The sequence below is a fragment of the Alosa pseudoharengus genome, unplaced genomic scaffold, assembly GCF_046254945.1.
Source record: "Alosa pseudoharengus isolate Yale_2024_CS ecotype anadromous, Long Island Sound unplaced genomic scaffold, YU_APseudo_1.1 YU_APseudo_1.1_scf_3, whole genome shotgun sequence".
Taxonomy (NCBI): Eukaryota; Metazoa; Chordata; class Actinopteri; order Clupeiformes; family Clupeidae; genus Alosa; species Alosa pseudoharengus.
Genome location: NW_027468718.1, coordinates 28,411,407 through 28,430,996, shown reverse-complemented (window position 1 = coordinate 28,430,996; position 19,590 = coordinate 28,411,407). Strand labels below are relative to the sequence as shown.

At 40.4% G+C, this 19,590-nt stretch overlaps 4 protein-coding genes across 17 annotated transcripts in view; 2 read left to right on the top strand and 2 right to left on the bottom strand.

Moving 5' to 3' along the window:
• Positions 1-84: 84 nt before the first annotated feature.
• On the top strand, positions 85-6,080 carry casp10 (caspase 10, apoptosis-related cysteine peptidase). Of its 6 annotated transcripts, none has more exons than XM_076263839.1 (13): positions 85-228; positions 801-1,084; positions 1,451-1,556; positions 2,346-2,481; positions 3,807-3,910; positions 4,033-4,072; positions 4,160-4,209; positions 4,290-4,344; positions 4,428-4,493; positions 4,608-4,672; positions 4,768-4,888; positions 5,202-5,688; positions 5,864-6,080. In XM_076263839.1, the coding sequence occupies exons 2-13, from the start codon at positions 804-806 to the stop codon at positions 6,036-6,038; spliced, it is 1,686 nt and encodes a 561-aa protein (XP_076119954.1). In that variant the 5' UTR covers positions 85-228; positions 801-803; the 3' UTR covers positions 6,039-6,080. The 6 variants fall into 6 exon arrangements, with proteins under 6 accessions (XP_076119954.1, XP_076119957.1, XP_076119955.1 ...); XM_076263842.1 differs by having other exon boundaries at positions 85-328; positions 4,311-4,344; positions 4,449-4,493; XM_076263840.1 differs by having other exon boundaries at positions 85-328; positions 4,311-4,344.
• A 1,115-nt stretch (positions 6,081-7,195) lies between these two features.
• LOC143100558 (flagellum-associated coiled-coil domain-containing protein 1-like) lies at positions 7,196-8,929 on the bottom strand. Its single transcript, XM_076263836.1, has 8 exons — positions 8,853-8,929; positions 8,707-8,768; positions 8,431-8,528; positions 8,298-8,350; positions 8,032-8,128; positions 7,793-7,896; positions 7,622-7,711; positions 7,196-7,418 (listed from the first exon to the last, which is right to left on the bottom strand). The coding sequence occupies exons 1-8, from the start codon at positions 8,925-8,927 to the stop codon at positions 7,323-7,325; spliced, it is 675 nt and encodes a 224-aa protein (XP_076119951.1). The 5' UTR covers positions 8,928-8,929; the 3' UTR covers positions 7,196-7,322.
• A 456-nt stretch (positions 8,930-9,385) lies between these two features.
• prkra (protein kinase, interferon-inducible double stranded RNA dependent activator) lies at positions 9,386-15,967 on the top strand. 3 transcript variants are annotated; one of them, XM_076263834.1, is made up of 8 exons: positions 9,386-9,458; positions 10,058-10,230; positions 10,403-10,484; positions 10,590-10,665; positions 10,794-10,911; positions 11,453-11,547; positions 11,647-11,809; positions 13,233-15,967. In XM_076263834.1, the coding sequence occupies exons 1-8, from the start codon at positions 9,436-9,438 to the stop codon at positions 13,388-13,390; spliced, it is 888 nt and encodes a 295-aa protein (XP_076119949.1). In that variant the 5' UTR covers positions 9,386-9,435; the 3' UTR covers positions 13,391-15,967. The 3 variants fall into 3 exon arrangements, with proteins under 3 accessions (XP_076119949.1, XP_076119948.1, XP_076119950.1); XM_076263833.1 differs by having other exon boundaries at positions 10,776-10,911; XM_076263835.1 differs by having other exon boundaries at positions 9,402-9,774; positions 10,776-10,911.
• Positions 15,959-19,590, bottom strand: part of osbpl6 (oxysterol binding protein-like 6) — a 39,785-nt gene continuing 36,153 nt past the window's right edge. For all 7 annotated transcript variants that reach the window (XM_076263826.1, XM_076263832.1, XM_076263825.1 and 4 more), the window contains one exon: positions 15,959-19,226. In XM_076263826.1, coding sequence (XP_076119941.1) covers positions 19,118-19,226 — 109 coding nt within the window. In that variant the 3' untranslated portion in view covers positions 15,959-19,117. The remainder of the gene's footprint in view (positions 19,227-19,590) is intronic.

Genomic DNA, 19,590 nt, shown 5'->3' with positions numbered 1-19,590 from the left:
ATAAACTTGTATGAAAACGCACATGGACAACATAGCCTCAACCCAAGTGAAGTGGGTGGAGTGAGAAACTTTCGATTCCGAGCTTCCGTTCCGTTCTCCTTCCTTGTTGATCCCTGCGGTCTTTATTGAGCAATAGTTGTGACTTTTAGGCTTTTGGTTTTCGAAAGCAGTGGTGATACGTAGGCCTATGTTAGGAATGTTTTTGTTCCACTTTAGAACACCGACAAGGTAAGCGGGACAGTCATTTTTTGGTAAACCTATCGCTCCGCTTCGAAACGCGATGGCATCTGACAGTCTTCTGCAGTCTGGTCAGCAACCTTTCTGACGGGTAATTCCTTATATCTCCGTAGAGGCAGGTAGCCTACACTTAAAGACACTTATTGTCTGTTAGTAGGCCTACTATTGATTACCTTTTTTTGGGGGTAATTTAAACCCAGTAGGCTAGGCTCTGGTGTTATTTGCCTGTCCATGTAAGCTGACCCCACAGCTGAGAAATATGCCTATTTCATATTTCTTATAAGCTTATCACTTGCAGCCTGTTTGCTTGCCATTATTTTCTTGTGGTTAAAATCATTTTGAGATGTGGACCACAGCACATGTGTCTAGCAGGAGGATGGAAACTTTTTGCTTTTTGTTTCATTTTGTATTTTCCTTGAAAGAAAAGAAGGTTTATAAATTATGTAGGCACACAGGAATGCATACCACTCCAATTAGTAGCCTATAAGATATCACATCTTTTCCTGAGGATGGTAGATTTGTGTGTGCTAATTTGCCCATTCATCCTGTTGTGTTCCTCCTAGCTAATGGAGTTCCAGGAGTTGCTGCTGCAGGTGGAGCAGTCTCTCAGTAAGACTGATGCCCAGGGACTTGTGTTCCTTTCCGTTGATCTCCTTGGTCGTGATCTAAGCTCTCTGTCCTCTACCGGAGAGCTGTTCAGCTTGCTAATGAACAATGACTTCTTGTCTAGCGAGAATACTTCTTTACTCACAGAGCTGCTTCACACTTGTCATCGGCAAGATTTGATACGGCAATTGGGCCTCCGAACAGCTCAGCAGCCAGGGGAAAGCCTCATTGGGCCCTACAGGTGACGGACAGTGTTTCTGTTGCATTCAATTAGGATACTTTGGCCTATACCAGTGTTGGATTGTTAGCCTGGGTGAACCGAGGTGAACCCAGTAAACTCTTACCAAATCGTTTCAGAAGTGCAGCAAACACATCTGTCTTCAGATCAACATCAACATCAAATGCAGTTGTCAGTGGGTACATTTCCAGACCGGCCTGCAGAGCAAATTCAAATGTATCTGGGCTCACCCAGTATTGGCTTTATTGTTAACTCTCGAAAGTCCCATATTGGTTCACAAAACAAATTACTATGCCTATCTATGCCTAGAATCATTAGGATAAATAATTTGTAGTTACAAAAGTAAATTGCTGTCATTCATCCACACAGAAAGCTCCTCTTTGAACTGTCTGAAAACATCACTGAGAAAGACCTTAAAAGCATGAAGTTTTTGCTGTTCAAAACTCTACCTCGCAGCAAACTGCATGACAAAATGGTGAGTGTCCTCCTAATTTCTTGTGAATGTTGTAGGGGTGTGGCAAAGCACAGTAGACTAGTAGTGACAACTCACTGCCTTTTGATTCAGTTAATTCTGCATTTTTTTAATCGTGTCTGGGTTTGGTTCACAGAATGAAAAAGTGATTATTTTGGAAAGGAATACTTGATTGTAAGGTTGTTAACCTTAACAACAGAATGTATATGACAGTATGAACAAACAGTATGACCCCACCCCTGTTTGATGAACATCTGAATCCAAACAGTGGGCTTTAATATGAAGTCACTTGTCTAGCCTTCATTCTTCTATAAAGACTTACAGGGATTGTCAGAGATGAAAACTGAAAACAGTCAGAGATCAATACTCCTCCACCAGAGAAACTATTTGCCACTTTGAAGTACTGTATGTCTATGCCAACAAGCTTTTACAAATGTCTGGTGCTTGGTCTTTACATGGTTTGTGCATGGCCTTTAGCCTATTAGTCTATTAGTTTTCAACTACAACTCCTCATTGCTTGTTGGCATTATGCCCATCAAATGAGCTGTTTTTTTGGTTGATATTTGCACATTTGTGTAAAATCATGCATAATGCTTCAACTCATTGTTTTGAAATGTTTTATTTGCCTGTATTATTTAGTAATTCAGCAGAAATAATGAATAACAGGTTACAGAAATGGTCTGATATAAATAAATGGAATCTGGGAAACTCATTTTTTTTGCAATGGCTTTTAGTTGCAAAATTAATTAGTCAAAGCCTGCCAATCTTTCTAATGCCAGTCTTGTTGTTCAGACTACTCTTCAACTTCTGATGGAGTTGGAGAAAGAGGATCTTTTGAGCAGTGAAAATTTGGACATTTTGAAGAAATGCCTATCATCTGTCTGCCCCATCTTGACAAAAAGAATTGACCAATTTAAAAGAGAAACTGGTGAGTATGAAGATGTTCATGATGTTTTAAGTTACTAGTGCAGTGCCCATTCAAACATGCTATTCCTGTAGAAAACATGTAGGTCGGCCCCAGCCGTGGCGCAGCTGGCTGGGGCGCCTGCGCCGTGCGCAGACGACCCGGGTTCGATTCCCGCCCCGTGGTCCTTTCCGGATGCCGCCCCGACTCTCTCTCCCACTGTCCTATCAAGTTAAAGGCATAAAAAGCCCAAAAAAAAATACTTTAAAAAAAAAGAAAACATGTAGGTCAATTACATGCCTGCAGGTAGGCCTGCTTTAGAAATAGCATGAAACACATGGGAAACACTTCAGCCAAAATGTCAGCCAAGCATTCAATAATGAATACTGAATATTATATTATAATATAATAAATGTGCAATGAGCAGAATTGAAGCATGGCTGCATGTGAATTTTTTCAAAGCTAATCGAAGTGTCAGTTTATTGCACATCATTTTTTACGTTGTTTTGAATAGCCACTGCATACCGGTGTTTGTTGCCGTGTTGTTGCAAAATCTGCGGAATCATTTTATGCAAGCAAACCGCATTCAGGGAGTCTTTATTGTTGAGGTCAGACATGATAATCATCCACACATCCTGCACTCACTTAACTTTTTACCCGCGGATTCAGTTCTGCCAAAGCCCCGCTTATCCTCTCTGGTAGCCTACAGTACAGTGCTGTGTGAGTGAGAGGGGGAGTGTGCTTCTTTTACTGATATATTTAAAGCAACACCAAAGATTTTTTTGTACCTTAAAATAATGTTTCCAAAATTGTTTCCGTGGTTCATCAACTCGTAACAGGGTGAACGGCACGTATGCATTCGCTTCGCGGCCCTCTATCGGCTATAACCGCACTATGTAAGTTTGCCAGATCGGGTAGCGGGCTTTTAGTTCGATGGAATGAGACATAAGAAACTACACATTTGAATTGCATGATGTCGCAATACATAATACTTTCATAAAATCATGCAACATATTCTACCTTGTCTATGGACATCGTTATTTGCAAAGCCGTTGCTGGATAAACAAATAGCGTGCGTGCAACAGAGGAAAAGTTCTTTGGTGTTGCTTTAACAATCTATTTTATTCAAACTACGTCAAACCTGGTACTGCACTTACTCGTGCCCGTAGTAAGACACCTGCCAAGTTTGAAATCAATCGGATGAATGGTTCGGCAGATATGCGACACACAAACACACAGAGAGACGTTCCTGTAATTTATAGATACATGTATATCAGAGCTGTTCTTGAGGTACCTGTGGACAAAGCTGGCGATTAATATATCTGGATTTCTTTTCTTTTTTTTTCCAGATCGAAGTTCAAATCAACTGCCAAATCAAATTAACATAGGCCACATATTCCAAGAAACAGCAGCAGGAAAAATTAGCGTGTCAGAGATGGTAGTTGGTTCACAGGTAAAACAACATCACTTTCATCTCACATTTCATGAATGCACAAATCCCATGCATTACTAACTGATGCTGGAAGACTTGCATATGTTAATCATCATGTTTAGAGGCTCTCTTTTTTTTTTCAGGACGCATTAAGTCAGCATCCATCCAACATTTCTTTTGACGGTAGTGACAAAGTTTCATATGTTAGTACTCTTCTAATAGGTTTTAGTTTGGACATAATTGGCAGTGCTAGTTCTGTTCTTGTTTCAGAGCCTCGTCCACCATCATGTTTCTGTAAAGAGCTCTCCCCGTCAACGGAGGTGGGTATAAATGATTCATTGTTAAGGGTTAAGGTTGTGCATTCGTTACAAATTCTATATTTCGAGACATTTTATGGAAGCATTTTCACTGTTGTCCTCAGGAATCTAGAATCGTAGGAGCTTCTGAACATCCAGGTTGGTTGTGGTTGGTCAGGGGGCATATTTGCTCCATCTTACTGCTCTCTTTCTGCTGCACTGACTGACTAACTTTATTGTAGAGTCCTTGATTGCCCCAACAGAAGAACTAGAAAGTCTGAGTCTTAGCAGCACTGACAACAGTGAGGGTAACAGAACTCTATTAGTGGGCTATTCTACTGTTTTTGTTCTCATAACCTGCATTAATACAGTAATTTAAGACTCTGTATAACTGTCTGTGTCCAAATATGTTTTTATTTCAGTGCAGAGCTTTCATTTCTCTGTCTCTGTCCCTGTGGATCTTAAACAAGGCAGTCACAATGTCATGGTGAGACAGACTTTGCACTGAGGTTTAATGAAATAAAGTTAGGGCCTACTGCTTTAGGCCCACAAAAAGTTAAGTGTATTTGCTCTCTGTTTTAGGACCTGCCAAAATATGACATGAAGGGGGATAAAAGAGGCGTCTGCTTAATCATAAATAATCATGAGTTCTCAAAATCTGTTACGCCACTTGGTAACAGAGATGGAACACAATTTGATGAAAGTAAGTGAAAAAGTTGAAAACCTCCCCTAAATTTGTTATTGCACCACTTAGTTGACGTGACTAAACATGGTTATTTTTCAGATTAGTTTATTTTTACTCTTTTACTACTGTACATCGCTTAACATCAATAGCCCGCAAGTGCCTTTGCATTTGATGAGTCAGTGTTTGAAAGGAAGTATTTACTCCTTTTGGAATCATTTATGGATTAATCATCAAGGAACTGTAGTGTGTGTTCACATAAAATATTACTTACAATGTTATAGAACAGGTCTGTAATGTGTTAACTGATTATCCATATGTCTTTGTGTCTCAGCGAGGTTGAAGGAGGTGTTTGAGTGGCTGGGCTTTGAGGTAGAGGTCCGGCGGGATTGCACCAAGCAGCAAATACTGTGCCTGCTGAAGGAGGTCAGCAGGAGGGATCACTCCCAGGTGGACTGCTTTGTGTGCTGCATGCTCAGCCACGGCCTCAACGGCACCATCTACGGAGTGGATGGAAACCAGGTCAGACTTCAGCAGTTCACGGAGCCTTTCTCAGGGCACCTCTGCCCCTCCTTGAAGGAGAAGCCCAAACTCTTCTTCATCCAGGCGTGCCAGGGCCATAAAGAGCAGCAAATCGTCTTCCTCCAGACTGATGGTCCCGGGTCTCTCTCCAGTAATGCAGGAGCGAACTCCATTCCAGCTGATGCAGACTTCTTGCTAGGCATGGCCACCACACCAGAGTATGCCTCTTTCAGGGACAGAAAGGAGGGCACATGGTTCATTCAGTCACTATGTGAAAAGCTGCAATTACTGGTGCCTGAGTAAGTATGTAAACTCAGATTTTGAGTGTGCATAAATCATTGCAAAAATGATCTGTGAAATTTCAAATTTGTAATTGTACAGGTTTAGAAATGACGTCATAACACAGTATCCTGGATAAAGTGGAACACCCAGTGAACATCACATTACATTAATCACATCAATGTTTTTCACCAGGGGCGTTGACTTGCTCACCATCTTGACAGAAGTGAACAATGATGTAAGCAAGAAAGCATATGGTATCAAAAAGCAAATGCCCCAACCAGTGTACTCACTACGGAAGAGAATCATTTTCCCCATCCCTAGCAGTCCACGGCCCTGTCGCCCAGCAAAAAAAACAATTGTATCATGAAAGAGCAGAATTATGATTTATAAAAAAAATCTTGCAAAAACATATATGGTATCGACTATGAATTGTGAGTCCAGTGTTTGTTTGATTTTGTTGTAGCTCCCTCTAAAGCAGGGGTCGGCAATTACGTTTGGACCCGGGCCAATTTTTTTTCAGACAATGGCATCGCGGGCCATAGCTTTTGTAATGGGGGGGGGGGGGGGGGGGGGGGTTATAGGCCTACTATTTAAATTATTAATTATTATATTATATTAAAATAAACATCATCTAACTTTTAAAATGCATTTAATTTAATTCCATTAAAAACGTTTATTTGCTTATGTGCGCTGTTTTTATGCCGCCTGCTGCATCTCCTGTCGTCTCTCATGAAACAGGCGACTTGCCTAGCAACTTGCCGTAACTAATGTGTAGGCTACAAATATTATTCTTTTGGATGACGTGTAAATGATTAGCTGAACATTGCTATATGCTAGTTATCGATGCAAAATGTCGTTGTCAAAAGCCTTGAAAAGAAAAATTGATTCAGAATGCAGGACCTACAAAGAAGAATGGAAGCAGAGGTATGTGTTGAGCCTGCCTGCATTTCTTAATGCCAAGCCTATTAATTTAACGTAACATAGGCTATTTTTGACCTTGCCCACTGGAAGAGGGAGACAGGACACTGTTGTTGTTTTTTTGCACAAGATTACGCGCACTCGCGTGCCAATACCGTTCCGACCTGTGCGTCATGGATAACTGCAAGGATGTTCCACCTGTTTTGTCACTTTAGTAGGACTATCATCTATACCTCAATAAATGTTTTGAAATTGATGGGATTGCTGTAGGCCTTTTTTTCTTTTTAAAAACATGGGGTTAAAAAAAAAATTCATTCAACAGCAAATTAACGTCATCTCGCGGGCCAGATAGAATAGATGGCGGGCCAAAATTGGCCCGCGGGCCACTATTTGCCGACCCCTGCTCTAAAGGAACAGTTTTACATAACAGAAACCTAGCTAAAACATGGTTTGATTTCACTAGTGCTACTTTTCCTCCCTTTACATGACACCACAGCTAAAGCTAATAACAATAATAATAACAACAACAACAATAATAATAATAATAATAATAATAATAATAATAATAATAATAATAAAAGAGGACAGGATAAATTGGTGTTGAGATTTCTGATACAATCTTTTATTCACGATAAGGATAGATTCAAAGTCTTTTTCAATGTGTGCAGTAGTGCTAAAGGACGTCCATGCACTTCATCAGAGCAAACCCATATCCATACTGTGGGTCTCACAGTCACTCTAGTGCTGCGTTGGACTGAGTCAACTGCAGAATGGTCACTCGCCTGCGGGTGAGCTCCTTCTTAGCGTCAACAGCTGAGGAGTTATGATTCTGTAAGAAGACAGGGGAACACTTAGGAGTTATGGTTCTGTAAGAAGACGGGAACACTGTGAAGTTATGGTTCTGTAAGAAGACAGGGGAGCACTGTGGAGTTATGTATCTGTAAAAAGACGCAGGAATCCTGCGTCAGAAAAGGAGAGGAACTGTTTGTTTTTTTCAGAATGAGGGACAGCTGGCAATGACTGCAGTCTTACCATTATTTCCAGCTGGTATTGGGTCTGCATGAGAGCAGTGTTCAACAAGGTGACGGATACCTCTTTTTCTGACAGCTCCTTTTCAAGTGCCTAGGCCACATCAAACATAATAATATTTTATAGCTAATATTGTTTCTAGTTGGGAAATGAATTATACAGTTTCCATAATACCTTTATTTCAGTGCTGTAATGAGAATGTAGTTCTGCGATTTCAGCCTCAAAGGCCTTTCGTTGTTCTTCCTTTTCCGTCTCACATTGGCTCAGTTGTTTCTTTACTACAATGGAAAAGGTGACACACTGCAACAGTCTGTTCAAGCAACTGCAGTAACTGTTCTACATTTTTGTCTCTGCCAAAATATAAAAATTCAGATTCATAATAGTAGATAATATACCGTATCTCCAATACTCACAACTCATCATTTGCTCCAAGAGATCCCTCTCTTGCTCTTCTCTCCAGCTGTTCTCCTTTTTCAGCCAACTGCTGCGCATTTCTTCAACAATGCTGTCCTTAAACCCAAACAATCCTTTTTAGAATTACAGAACAACAGTTGCCTTAATTCAGAATGTCTAGAAAAGGAGTTAAGTGAATGACATCACGGACTTGTGTAAATAGCTATTTCACCGAATAATAATATAATAATAATCAACAGACTAGTAGGAGGAATGGGATCCTCACCTTGTAGGTACGAAAGGAGCTTTTCAGGAAGTCATAGTCTTTTTCCAGCAAGGCTATTGTATAGACCAAAAGGACAGAAATCAAAGGCTCTGGAAACCAGAATCAGCAGAATGCAATTCTGTAGTGTTCTTACCATAGCGTTCAGCTGCGTAACTCCTTTCATCTTCCATGTGTTGGGAGTGGAGCTCCACAATATTTTCGATCTCCTTTTTGTGTGCTTCGACCAGCTGGCTAAAACGTTGGGGTTGGAAGAGACCTTTTAGTATTTTGTTGGTTCATTCTCACATTCAATTTAATGGATAGACTGAATGGTCATAAGAAATACTAGCAAGACTCTACAAGAACGCTTTGGAGGGGTGACATAATGCTAAGAGAATATGCAGACAAATATGCAGTAGGATGCTCCTACTTCATCTCCAGCTGATGCATCTGCCTGACTCTTTCTGCCCGCCTGTCAGACTCTTCCAGCAGCTGTGAGAAGAGAAGCAAAGTTTCAAGGAAGTGCAAAATTGTATAACAGGGAGCACACACAGGTTAAAGAGGAGTACGTCTCACCGCACGGCAGCTATGCTGATGGGACCTGCGCTCATCCTTCAGAAGAGCAGTCAGTTTGCCCATTTGCTCTTGCATGTCCTGAAGTACCACCTGCCTGTCAAGAAAAATCAGAGGTTAGGTCAACTGCAACAATTGTGCAGTAATGTTATGTAAGGAACAGATGAGTGTTGGAAATTAGAAAGCCATAATTTAGTGGGTTTGTTCTTTCATGAACATGAACACTCACATTTTCGCGTGGCTTTAGGGTTAGGGGGTGCTGGCAGTCCAGTTGAGATGTGTTGCAATGTGAGTTCTAAAGTGTAATGAAGTCACAATGGTCTTCTTTTGTGTCACATGACCCTGAACTAATAATAGGCTAATAATAAAAAATAAACGAAATCATCAAGGACTGCATTGTAATAAACCAATGAAAAAGCCCGCAACAAGAATGTTTTAAATGTAATTTGCTTTTAATCATGCCAGTCAAAGTTTGGACAGTTATGATTGGGCAAGCAACTTCATGTTACACTGCGATAGGCCTACAAATTACGTCAGCCATTAAACCCGCCTGCTTTTGGGAAGACATCTCTACTGGTGGAGTCCGATGGACACATTAGCTACGAAGAAGTAAACAAATGCGTAATTCAGATATTAGATGAAGTGTTTCTGTGTTCATGTGGTCGGTCGCCTGCGTTAATAATAAGTCGGCAACATTTTAGCAACTTCTGGCACGTGCGTGTGTGGGTGCGCGCGAGCGCACATCTTCCTTTGGCTACTTAGTAGCTTATCATTTGCTAGCTTGCCAGAACAGTTTGCCCGGACGCACGTTGGCTAACATTAGCTTGCCGCATAGTAACGTTAGATTCTGAAAGTAGCTTTACCAGTTAACTTATGTTCGATATCACTTCAGCAACTTTTCATTCTGTGAGATCAAAACGAACAGGTGAAATTGCATTTTGCTGTCCATTAATCTACCGGCATCAGTCCGTTAAAGGGAGTGCCTAACTAAACTGGCAAGAAGCTTTGTGTTAACATAAATATTAACGTTTGAAAGAATAGATAGATAACTAAAAGAAAGCTTACACTGTCCATGTAATCACACTACTGCGCTATATCTATACCTCAGTGTTTGTAAACTTCACTATTCACTGTTTTGATGAGTGGACTGTAGGCGCACGCTACCTGTGCTCCTTTTCGTCTGACAGAATGTCATACCCTTATTGCAGCATTTCCGAGCAAACTCAAATGGCATGTCCTGAGAAAACACCCATTCAAATTCTTCATGAATATGGCACGAAAATTGATTGCCTTCCAATTTATGACATGGAGAAAGCAGAGGGTACACCACATCAACCGAATTTTGTTTTTACTGTCACCATAGGTGAAATAACCTGCAGAGGTCAGTCACATTGTGTTTTCTGTTGTGCTATAATAATATTGTTATTAAGGATTAATTAGTCATTTTGTGTAGTTGGAAATGCATATTGGCATTATCTGGATGTCAGTTAAGAGGAGGAAATGTCAAGATTCAAGCTCAGAGGCTGATTTTTGTGTCCTTTCTGGAAATTCAGGTCAAGGATTCAGTAAGAAAGCTGCAAAACATCAGGCTGCTGAGGCTGCACTGAAGGTCTTGGAAATGGATCCTGGGGCTCTGTAAGCTAGTTTACACTGTAGTACAGTACAATACAGTATACTAACATGACATGCACACAAAAGACTTGGACCAGACATCTAATATGCTTTGTGTCTCCATTGTAGGCCTGTGCTTCAGCGAACTGAGAACAACGGACTCTGTGAGCCAAATGATCAGCAGAACCCTGTCGGAGTGCTACAGGTGTTGTTCTGTGTTTTCTTCTGTTTGTTTCTCAGATTTCAGTCCTTTCTGTATAGCTTACTCGTTGCAACTCATTTTTGTGGATGTTGTTTTACACACGTTGAAACAAGGTTGATCCATCCTCACAGGAGCTGGCTCTTCAGAGGTCATGGCATCTCCCTGAGTATGTGGTGGTGATGGAGACAGGTCCCTGCCACAACAAGGAGTTCTCCGTCACCTGCAGACTGGAGAACCTCATGGAGACCGGTAGCTTTAGAGAATGTGTTATTTGATGTGTGTGTGTGTGAGAGAGAGAAAGTGTGTGTGTGTGTGTTTTTAAAGATTGTGAGGTGTATAAACATAATGGTAAAATATTAGCAGGACCAAGTTAATGTGAGTTCTAGGATTTGCTTTATCAGTACTGTCCGGTCAGTTAAAGGTGCAGTCAGTGATTGTGCTCGAATCACATAAAATACACACATAAAACAACTTGGGGGGCGCTGTGGCGCAACAGGCTACAGCGCCCGTACCATGTACGGGTCCAAGTGCCCACAGGGACCCAGGTTTGAATCCGACCTGCGGTCATGTCCCGATCCCACCCCATCTCCCCCTCTCCCACTCACTTCCTGTCTATCTTCACTATCCTGTCAGAATAAAGGCAAAAAGCCCCAAAAATATAACAAAACAAACACAACTTACTGTGTAATCGCTGACTGTGCCTTTAAATGTATCAGTCATGTGATGTGTGAGTTCTCTAAACATGCCATAATTAACAATGAAATGTTGTCATCATGAATGTATATATTAGGAACGGGAAGTTCAAAGAAAATGGCCAAGAAGGTTGCGGCTGAGAAAACTCTTGAGAAACTCCAAAGCCTATCAGGGTCCGCTGAAATTACATGGGTATGTTAAGTTAGTTTTTCTCATCATTGAAAATATTTAAACAGTCCTTCAAATGGCTTCCTCTTTCAACTCTGCCTAACAGTCCTTTCACATCCTCAGACACCGAAGCCCATAGTCTACTTGGAAAGTCTGCGCCACTCGACAAGTGATACAATTTCTCAACTGCGGAGGACTCCTCTCAGCATCCCGAACACAGACTACGTCCAGATGATGCAGGACATATCGCAGGAGCAGGGCTTTGAGATCATTTACCACAATATAGGTGATTAAGCTTCTTCATCAGCTTGAAATGAAATATGGATTGGAATAGCTACACCAGGGGCCTCATTTATAAAAAAAATGCGTAGAAACCACCCTTAATTTGATCTTAGATAATTTCTGAAGTGATCGTACACCCCTTCATCAATATCATTAGTAAGCAATACTTACCCCAATAGAGTTCGAATGATTGAATAAAAAACCTAAGGACATTTATCCTGCAGAAGAGTTGCTGCTTACATCTCGGGCTCTATCTTGGCGCAGCGCAAAGCATATTGCTATCATAACTCAAAGCATACACACCCATGACTGATTAAGAAATATAAGAACTGCCTTTTTGCACCAGGCGGCCAACGTTTGATAACAAAATCACCCCTAATGTGGACTGGACAAACCCCTAAGATATTCGTCAGTGACCATGTGTTTTAGATCGCCGAGATAGGGCCCCTCGTGACAGTGCATCTTCAGCTTCATATGCGCCTTTCGCTATAGACCATGTTTTTCTTGGTCAGTGGCATAATGCTTTTTAGATGGTGTAAGATAACAATTTTTATATAATGCGCCAGACCACACCGTAGGTCGTTAATTGCCACACCCCTGGGCGCATTGTGTAATAAAAGAGAAAGGCATGGCGAAAAACTCAAGATGGGTATACGCTTTGCGTCGTAATAAGAATACGCTGTGTGCTGGGTTTCAGATTGCCAAGATAGCGTCCCATATATGAGGATGTGAGGCCCTGCTTTCAGACTATAACTTCCGTCCCTTGGTGGTGTATAGATTATATAAAATACCTATAGCCTACATTATATAGCCTACATGCAAATATTACCTTTCTGTTACGGAGCTGGGAATACCATGAGCACAAATGTAATTTTCATCTCTTAAATGAGGGCAATTGGACATTATATTAATCAATATTATTAAGAGAACACAAAATATATACTAGATCACCTGTAAGAATGTTAGTCACTCTATAGTAGGCCTTCGTGGTTTATTTTAGATGTTATGAAATAAGTAGGCTAAGCTATAGGCCCACCTTTTTTCACTTTTTTAAGTAGGCTGATTCTCATTAGTTTTGTGTCAAACCATGAAACATTAAGCTGCGCCCAGTCTTTAAAAACTACTTCAAAAAACTTCTGCTGGTATTGATCATGCATATGGCAAAGAAAGGCATGAGATTGTTGGTCTTGGAATTTTTTAATTCCAAGTTCTTGGACCTTAGATTACTTGCAGTACACAAGGAACAAGGAAATGGTCGTACGTCAGGTTGGAACCTGACTTGGAGATAATCGGAGAAAATCTGAGCATTGGCATGGATTTGAGCGTAAGCACGGTCTAAGATCAAATCTGTGCGTAAGGAAGTTTTGTAAATGAGGCCTCAGGCATGTCTGGAAATAATTCTTAACCACCCTGTGTGTCATTCACAGATGAGCTGACAGTGAACGGGCAGTACCAGTGCTTAGTGCAGCTATCTACCATACCAGTGACTGTGTGCCATGGGACTGGCATCACTATTGGCAACGCACAGAATGACGCAGCACACAGTGCGCTTCAATATATCAAGATCATGGCTACGATGAAATAAGTCATTCCTGCTCTATAAATTAAATTGTACAGCGACATATGACAGTGTTTTTGTGGCTAGCTGGTCCTTTTATTTTCCTTGGGCCTAAACCTTATTCCTTATGAAAACGTATAGGACAAATTCCCATGGAGTAGTCCTGTACACAAGGTGTCTTCAATTAATTATGGAACAGTCATTCTTGAGACATAATGGACCGAACTGTGACTTCAAAACTTGAGGTATACACCAAACCATGATTTTTGTGTACCGTTATACTCCCTAGACCCCATTACATACTGCTAAAAAAAATTAAGGGAACACTTTGATCATACACTGGATCGGTACTCTGACACGGTTTGGTTCTGAGCACAAGTAAAACTTTTGAGGTGAGTGTTTTATTTTGCAAGAACTGTCAGACATTCTGTGAATAGTTTGAGAATGGAGAAAAGGGTGGAAAATGTGTTTTAACAATTGTGGCAAACTGTAAGCGTTCCCTTAATTTTTTTGAGCAGTATAGTTGCTGGTAACGACGCATACATGTACGTATCATGGCTGCCATGTATATTCTGCGTTTGTTTGGTGCTTCGTCACGCACGTGGATGCGAGGTCTAACAGCAAGTATAACTTAGCCCTATCACAAAGATATTGTGAGATCAATATTTGTGAGATTATATTAAAATATATCTCTACAGATTAGAATATGTGAAATACTGGTACATGTAGTTTAATTTGTTTTTGCATAGTTTATTTTATTTAAATTTTGCTTCATGTTTTGTTAAAAAAATGTCTTTTGGCTCAAGAATGACTGATCATACTCACAACACACAGGTTTACATACAGTCGTATGAAAAAGTTTGGGCACCCCTGACCATTTCCATGATTTTCATTTATAAAATAATTGGGTGTTTGGAATCAAATAACTGATGGACACATTAATATTTCAGTAGTGAATTGAGGTTTATTGGATTAACAGAAAATGTACAATATGCATCAAAACGAAATTAGACAGGTGCATAAATTTGGGCACCCCAACAGAAAAAGCACATCAATATTTAGTAGAGCCTCCTTTTGCAAAAGTAACAGCCTCTAGAGGCGTCCTATAGATTGTAATGAGTGTCTGGATTCTGGATGAAGGTATTTTGGACCATTCCTCCTTAACATCTCCAGTTCAGTTAGGTTTGATGGTTGCCGAGCATGGACAGCCCACTTCAAATCATCCCACAGATTTTCAATGATATTCAGGTCTGGGGATTGGGATGGCCATTCCAGAACATTGTACTTGTTCCTTTGCATAGATGGAGTAGATTTTGAGCAGTGTTTTGGGTCATTGTCATTGAAATCCATGCGACCCTCAACTTTAACAAGATTCCCAGTGCTGCCACTGGCCACACAGCCCCACAGCATGATGGAACCTCCACCAAATTCTACTGTGGGTAGCAAGTGTTTTTCTTGTAACGCTGTTCTTTTGGCGCCATGCATATCGCCCCTTGTTATGACCAAATAACTCAATCTTTGCTTCATCGGTCCACAGCACCTTATTCCAAAATGAAGCTGGCTTGTCTAAATGTGTGTTTGCATACCTCAAGTGACTGTTTGTGGCGTGTGTGTAGAAAAGGCTTCTTCCGCATCACTCTCCTGTACAGCTTCTTGTGCAAAGTGCGCTGAATTGTTGAACGATGCACAGTGACACAATCTGCAGCAAGATGATGTAATTCTTTGGAGGTGGTATGTGGGCTGTTTTTGACTGTTCTCACCATCCTTCGCCTTTACCTCTCCGATATTTTACTTGGCCTGCCATTTTTGCCCTCAACAAGAATTGTGCCTGTGGGCTTCCATTTTCCTCACAGTGGACACTGACAGCTTAAATATCTGCGATAGCTTTTTGTAGCCTTCCTCTAAACCATAATGTTGAACAATCTTTGTTTTCAATCTTCATTTGAGAGTTGTTTTGAGGCCCCCATGTTGCCACTCTTTTTGACTCTAGGAAAGTCAAAGAGAAGAACAACTTGCAATTACAGTAGACACCTTAAATTCCTTTTCTCATGATTGTATGCACCTGTCTATGAAGTTCAAGGCTTAATGAGCTCACCAAATTAATTGTGTGTTCCAATTTATCAATGCTAAGTAGTTACAGGTATTCAAATCAATAAAAATGACAAGGGTGCCAAAATCTTTGCACAGCCTATTTTTCACATCTGATTTAATTTCATACAACTTAATATTGCTACACTAAAAATCTTTGTCTGGAAAATACCCCAGTACTCAGCTTTTATTAGAAAATGAATGGCATGCCACTGTTTCTTATTATGCAGCCTCAGAGGGGTGCCTAAACTTTTTCATACCACAGTATGTAAATCGAGGGGGTTGGTTATACTGTTAAGTTATACATTTTGAACACCAATCTAAATAAAGTACCAGTATACATACTTAGGTCATGTTTTGATTGTTAACGTGTATCTGAAACTTTTAAAGTTGAAGTAGCCTTTTATGGCACCATTTGTTTGAAGATGAATATGTACTTCAGTTCAATCACTTTTTCATTGGATTGAGATTCCAGTGTGTGGACTGTTTGAAATAAATATATCAATATTGAAGATACATGATTTTATTTATTTTTTTCCTGAATTACATCCGGTTATGTACTGTGCTAATACATGTTTGTAAATGTCAACAGAAGACGCTTGATCCTTGATCAAGTACTCAGATTTCTGACACCATAGAAATGAACCAAACACATGTATATCTGGAAGTATCTTGTCATCTTGTCAGCTGTTTGAAATTGTTTAACTGGAGTGCCTGTGCAGTCAACACTAATTTTGCTTGATGTCCCCCACACTAATACAACAACAGGAGGCATGATTTTTTTCTATAGTTGTTTTTTTTTATATTAGAACAAGCACTATGTAGCAGCAGTGTACAGTGTTCATGGAAAGATATGTTCTTATACAATTGCACTTCTTCAGAGGGAACCCATCATTATATGGATTGATGTAACAAAGATGACAGCCCATCACAGCACGCAATCGTGCATGTCTGCTTAGGGGGGAAATCCAAAGTGAAAAAAACTCCCAATTGAAAAACACAAACAAGAAAATCAAACAAACAAAATATTTTTGTAAGGCATTTGCAACATTCATTGGCAGGCTATGTCTTTTATACATGCAGATATAAGGAACAGTACAATGTGACTAATCAGACACTGAGTCCCTTAGCTTAGCTTTAGTTAACCAAGATCAGCAACAGGACTTTATCTGACTTCAGATACAGCAAACTATTTGATGCCAAAATGTCTTAAAATATAAAATTCTTAACTGGACAACATTTGATCATCATATGAAGTCTTCGTTACAGCAGTTCAATCAACAATCAACTCCCAATAAATATGCATATTACCACGTCATTACCATCCTTGGTCAAAACCATTGCCACAATATGGCAATGCACCCTGATGCTTCTGCACAGTGAACACAGTATTGATAACTGCTGTTCACTACTCATCTGTAAAATGAGTGACCGCATCAAGAGCCGGAATCAGCAGCTGATGTACACTGCGTTGTCTGTCCACCATTATACATAGTAACAAGTCTTTCTATACTTCACCACCTTGATCAAGTACACGTGTGGCACACACACACATAAGCACACTGGACAGCATGACTGGAATTCCCTTTCCATTTTCAAGAAAAATGACCCTTAGGCCAATGAGTGGTTGCTCTGCAGGGAAGATTTATGTGACTTAGTAGAATCAGCCATTTGGGGTGTAGAGAGCACAAGTCCAGCTTTGTTCATCCCATTGTTACAGACACTGCTTTAGGAGAGAGCCGGTAAGCTATGTAGAAGCGGTAGTGTTAGTTGAGGAAACACTCTCCTAGTTATTGGATCATAAGAGTCTGTGGTCAAACGATGTTCAGTAGATGTGTTAAGGCACAGCAAGTGGAGCTGACGCAGTGAAACATGTCTTAACACAGTGAACAACACACTGCGTTGAGTGAAGCTATGGAATTGAGTACTTAACACATCAGGCTACTTGTCTAATATCTGTGATGTATTTTCCTGTAACCTAAGGACAAAACGTTCTACAGAACACAAGAAGATTATGGTCCTTAATATAATTTAAACAAGCCTATAACAATTACAAAAAAAAAACTGTATACATCGCTTGCTTAGATGTATGGTTGATGTCTTGATCAATTTGAGCATTTGTTGTATTTAAGTTTTGTTTTACATGTATTTAAGAATCAGAAAATAATGATTCCGTAGTAAACTAAAGCATGTTAAAAACGATAGTAGTTTCCAAAACTATTGTGTGTAAAAAAAGCATGGAATGTGTATCTAAAAAAATGCAAGGCAGTGGTGATGGAAAGGTCTTTAAATCAAATGTCCTGTACACTGGTCATTTTGGTAAAGCCTTGTATCATGGCCATAAACTCTCCTGGTATATATAACTTCTTCATTTAACATTCACATTTCTGTTTGAGTATTCTTTCTTCTTTGGCTTATGAAAATCATAAATTCTATTTATCTGTATGATTCCCTCACGCCAGTTATCTGCCAAGCCTCTGACTTCTGTGTGCCTGGAATACAGAATGTGGTTTAAGCCCCTAATCTCTGACTGCCTTCTGTTTCTTTATGTAGTACCTACTGACAGCCAGCAGGGGGACCCAGTGGTATGTATATCCCAGAGCCGTATACAGTATACAGGTACTGTATATACGGCTCTGGTATTTCCTGGTGGATATACGTCAAATTGTATAGTGTAAAAACAGAAAAAAGCAGAGTAGAAGCAGAGGATGTTGTGTGGAAGTCCAAATGATGAGTTCATAGAGGCAAAAGAGGGACAAGGTCTGAAGTCTGCTGGCAACTACAGAGCTGCACATTGTCTTTGAGATCAGCTCTCAACATCATTTACAATAAAATCTAATTCTTTGGGTGCGTCATTGGGATAAATCAAACGTTGGGTGCATGTGCACACATGACTAGTGTCCACTTGTGTACTCCACAGAACATTCTCAACAATCAAACCAGAGCCGCGTGTGTTCCAAGAGAGAGTACAGCTATGATAGAGGTTCACGGACAAGGCTCTGTGGCCTGTGGGTGAGGCTCACACATTGATTGGATGCCTATTTATCATTTTAATGTGTTCACTTTTCTTCATCTTTTTTGTTGTTTTTTACAAAAATACCACTACTTTTAAATCTACAAATGAGGTGACAAGTCATTTCAGCATATGCCAATGAAAAAGCTGCCTTCTAAACATGCATGATATATTGTAGGTATAGTTCACTGAGACCTAAGCTCAAACACTGGCCTAACCCATATAGCGCTGTAACAAATCAACTGAGCGGTCACAAAAAGCTTAAAGTGTGTGACAGTAGTGGTGGTAAGCCAACTTTGTTTTAAATCATGTTTTTTGTGTGTTTTTCTTTTAAGGCAAGGAAATACTCAAAAGCCTGACATGGTCTCAAGGGGGTAGATCTACATGGTGGCCTTAGACGGACTGCCCTGACCAACCTGTTTTCTGCGAGTTAGTGGGGAGGGCACAGTCTGAGACTGCGTTGAACGGGACTGGATGCTGCAGGCCTTCGGCTGGTGGCTGTGGTTATCGCTCAGTTCCGCAGTCCGACACAACGTTTTATGCATGTAGCCTTGACATAGAGATCGCAGCTCTCAACATCATTGTGCATAGGTAAAGCTTCTTTTTGTCGGCGATGATGATATGTTGAGCGCAGGAAGGCATCCATCCAAGTGCTACCACAGTTGAGGGTTCTCCATCTTCACGAAGCCGGGATCTTTGCGAAGCTCCCAGTAGGTATTGTTGGACACCCATCTCTCTCTCTGGCTGAGATCCACAACTTTCCTGAAATGGCAGAAGGAAAGGAAAACGCTTTTATAAAGTCCACTGTTGTTTGATGCTGCTGCATGTATGCAATACTGACACAGGAAACAGTGCTTGTTACACTTAGCTTCTCTTTGTTGTATTGTTTTGTTTGTTTGTTTGTTGTATTTTCCTTCCCACTATGTTAAGTGACCTTGGGTTTGAGAAAGGCGCTATATAAACTAAACATATTATTATTATTATTATTTGTGAATATTTGTGAACACACACACACACACACACACACATACACACGCACACACACACCGGAAAAGCATGGACTCAATGTAACTGATAAGATCTGTACCTTCACATGCTTGCAAACATGTTGAAGAGAGGATGTCAC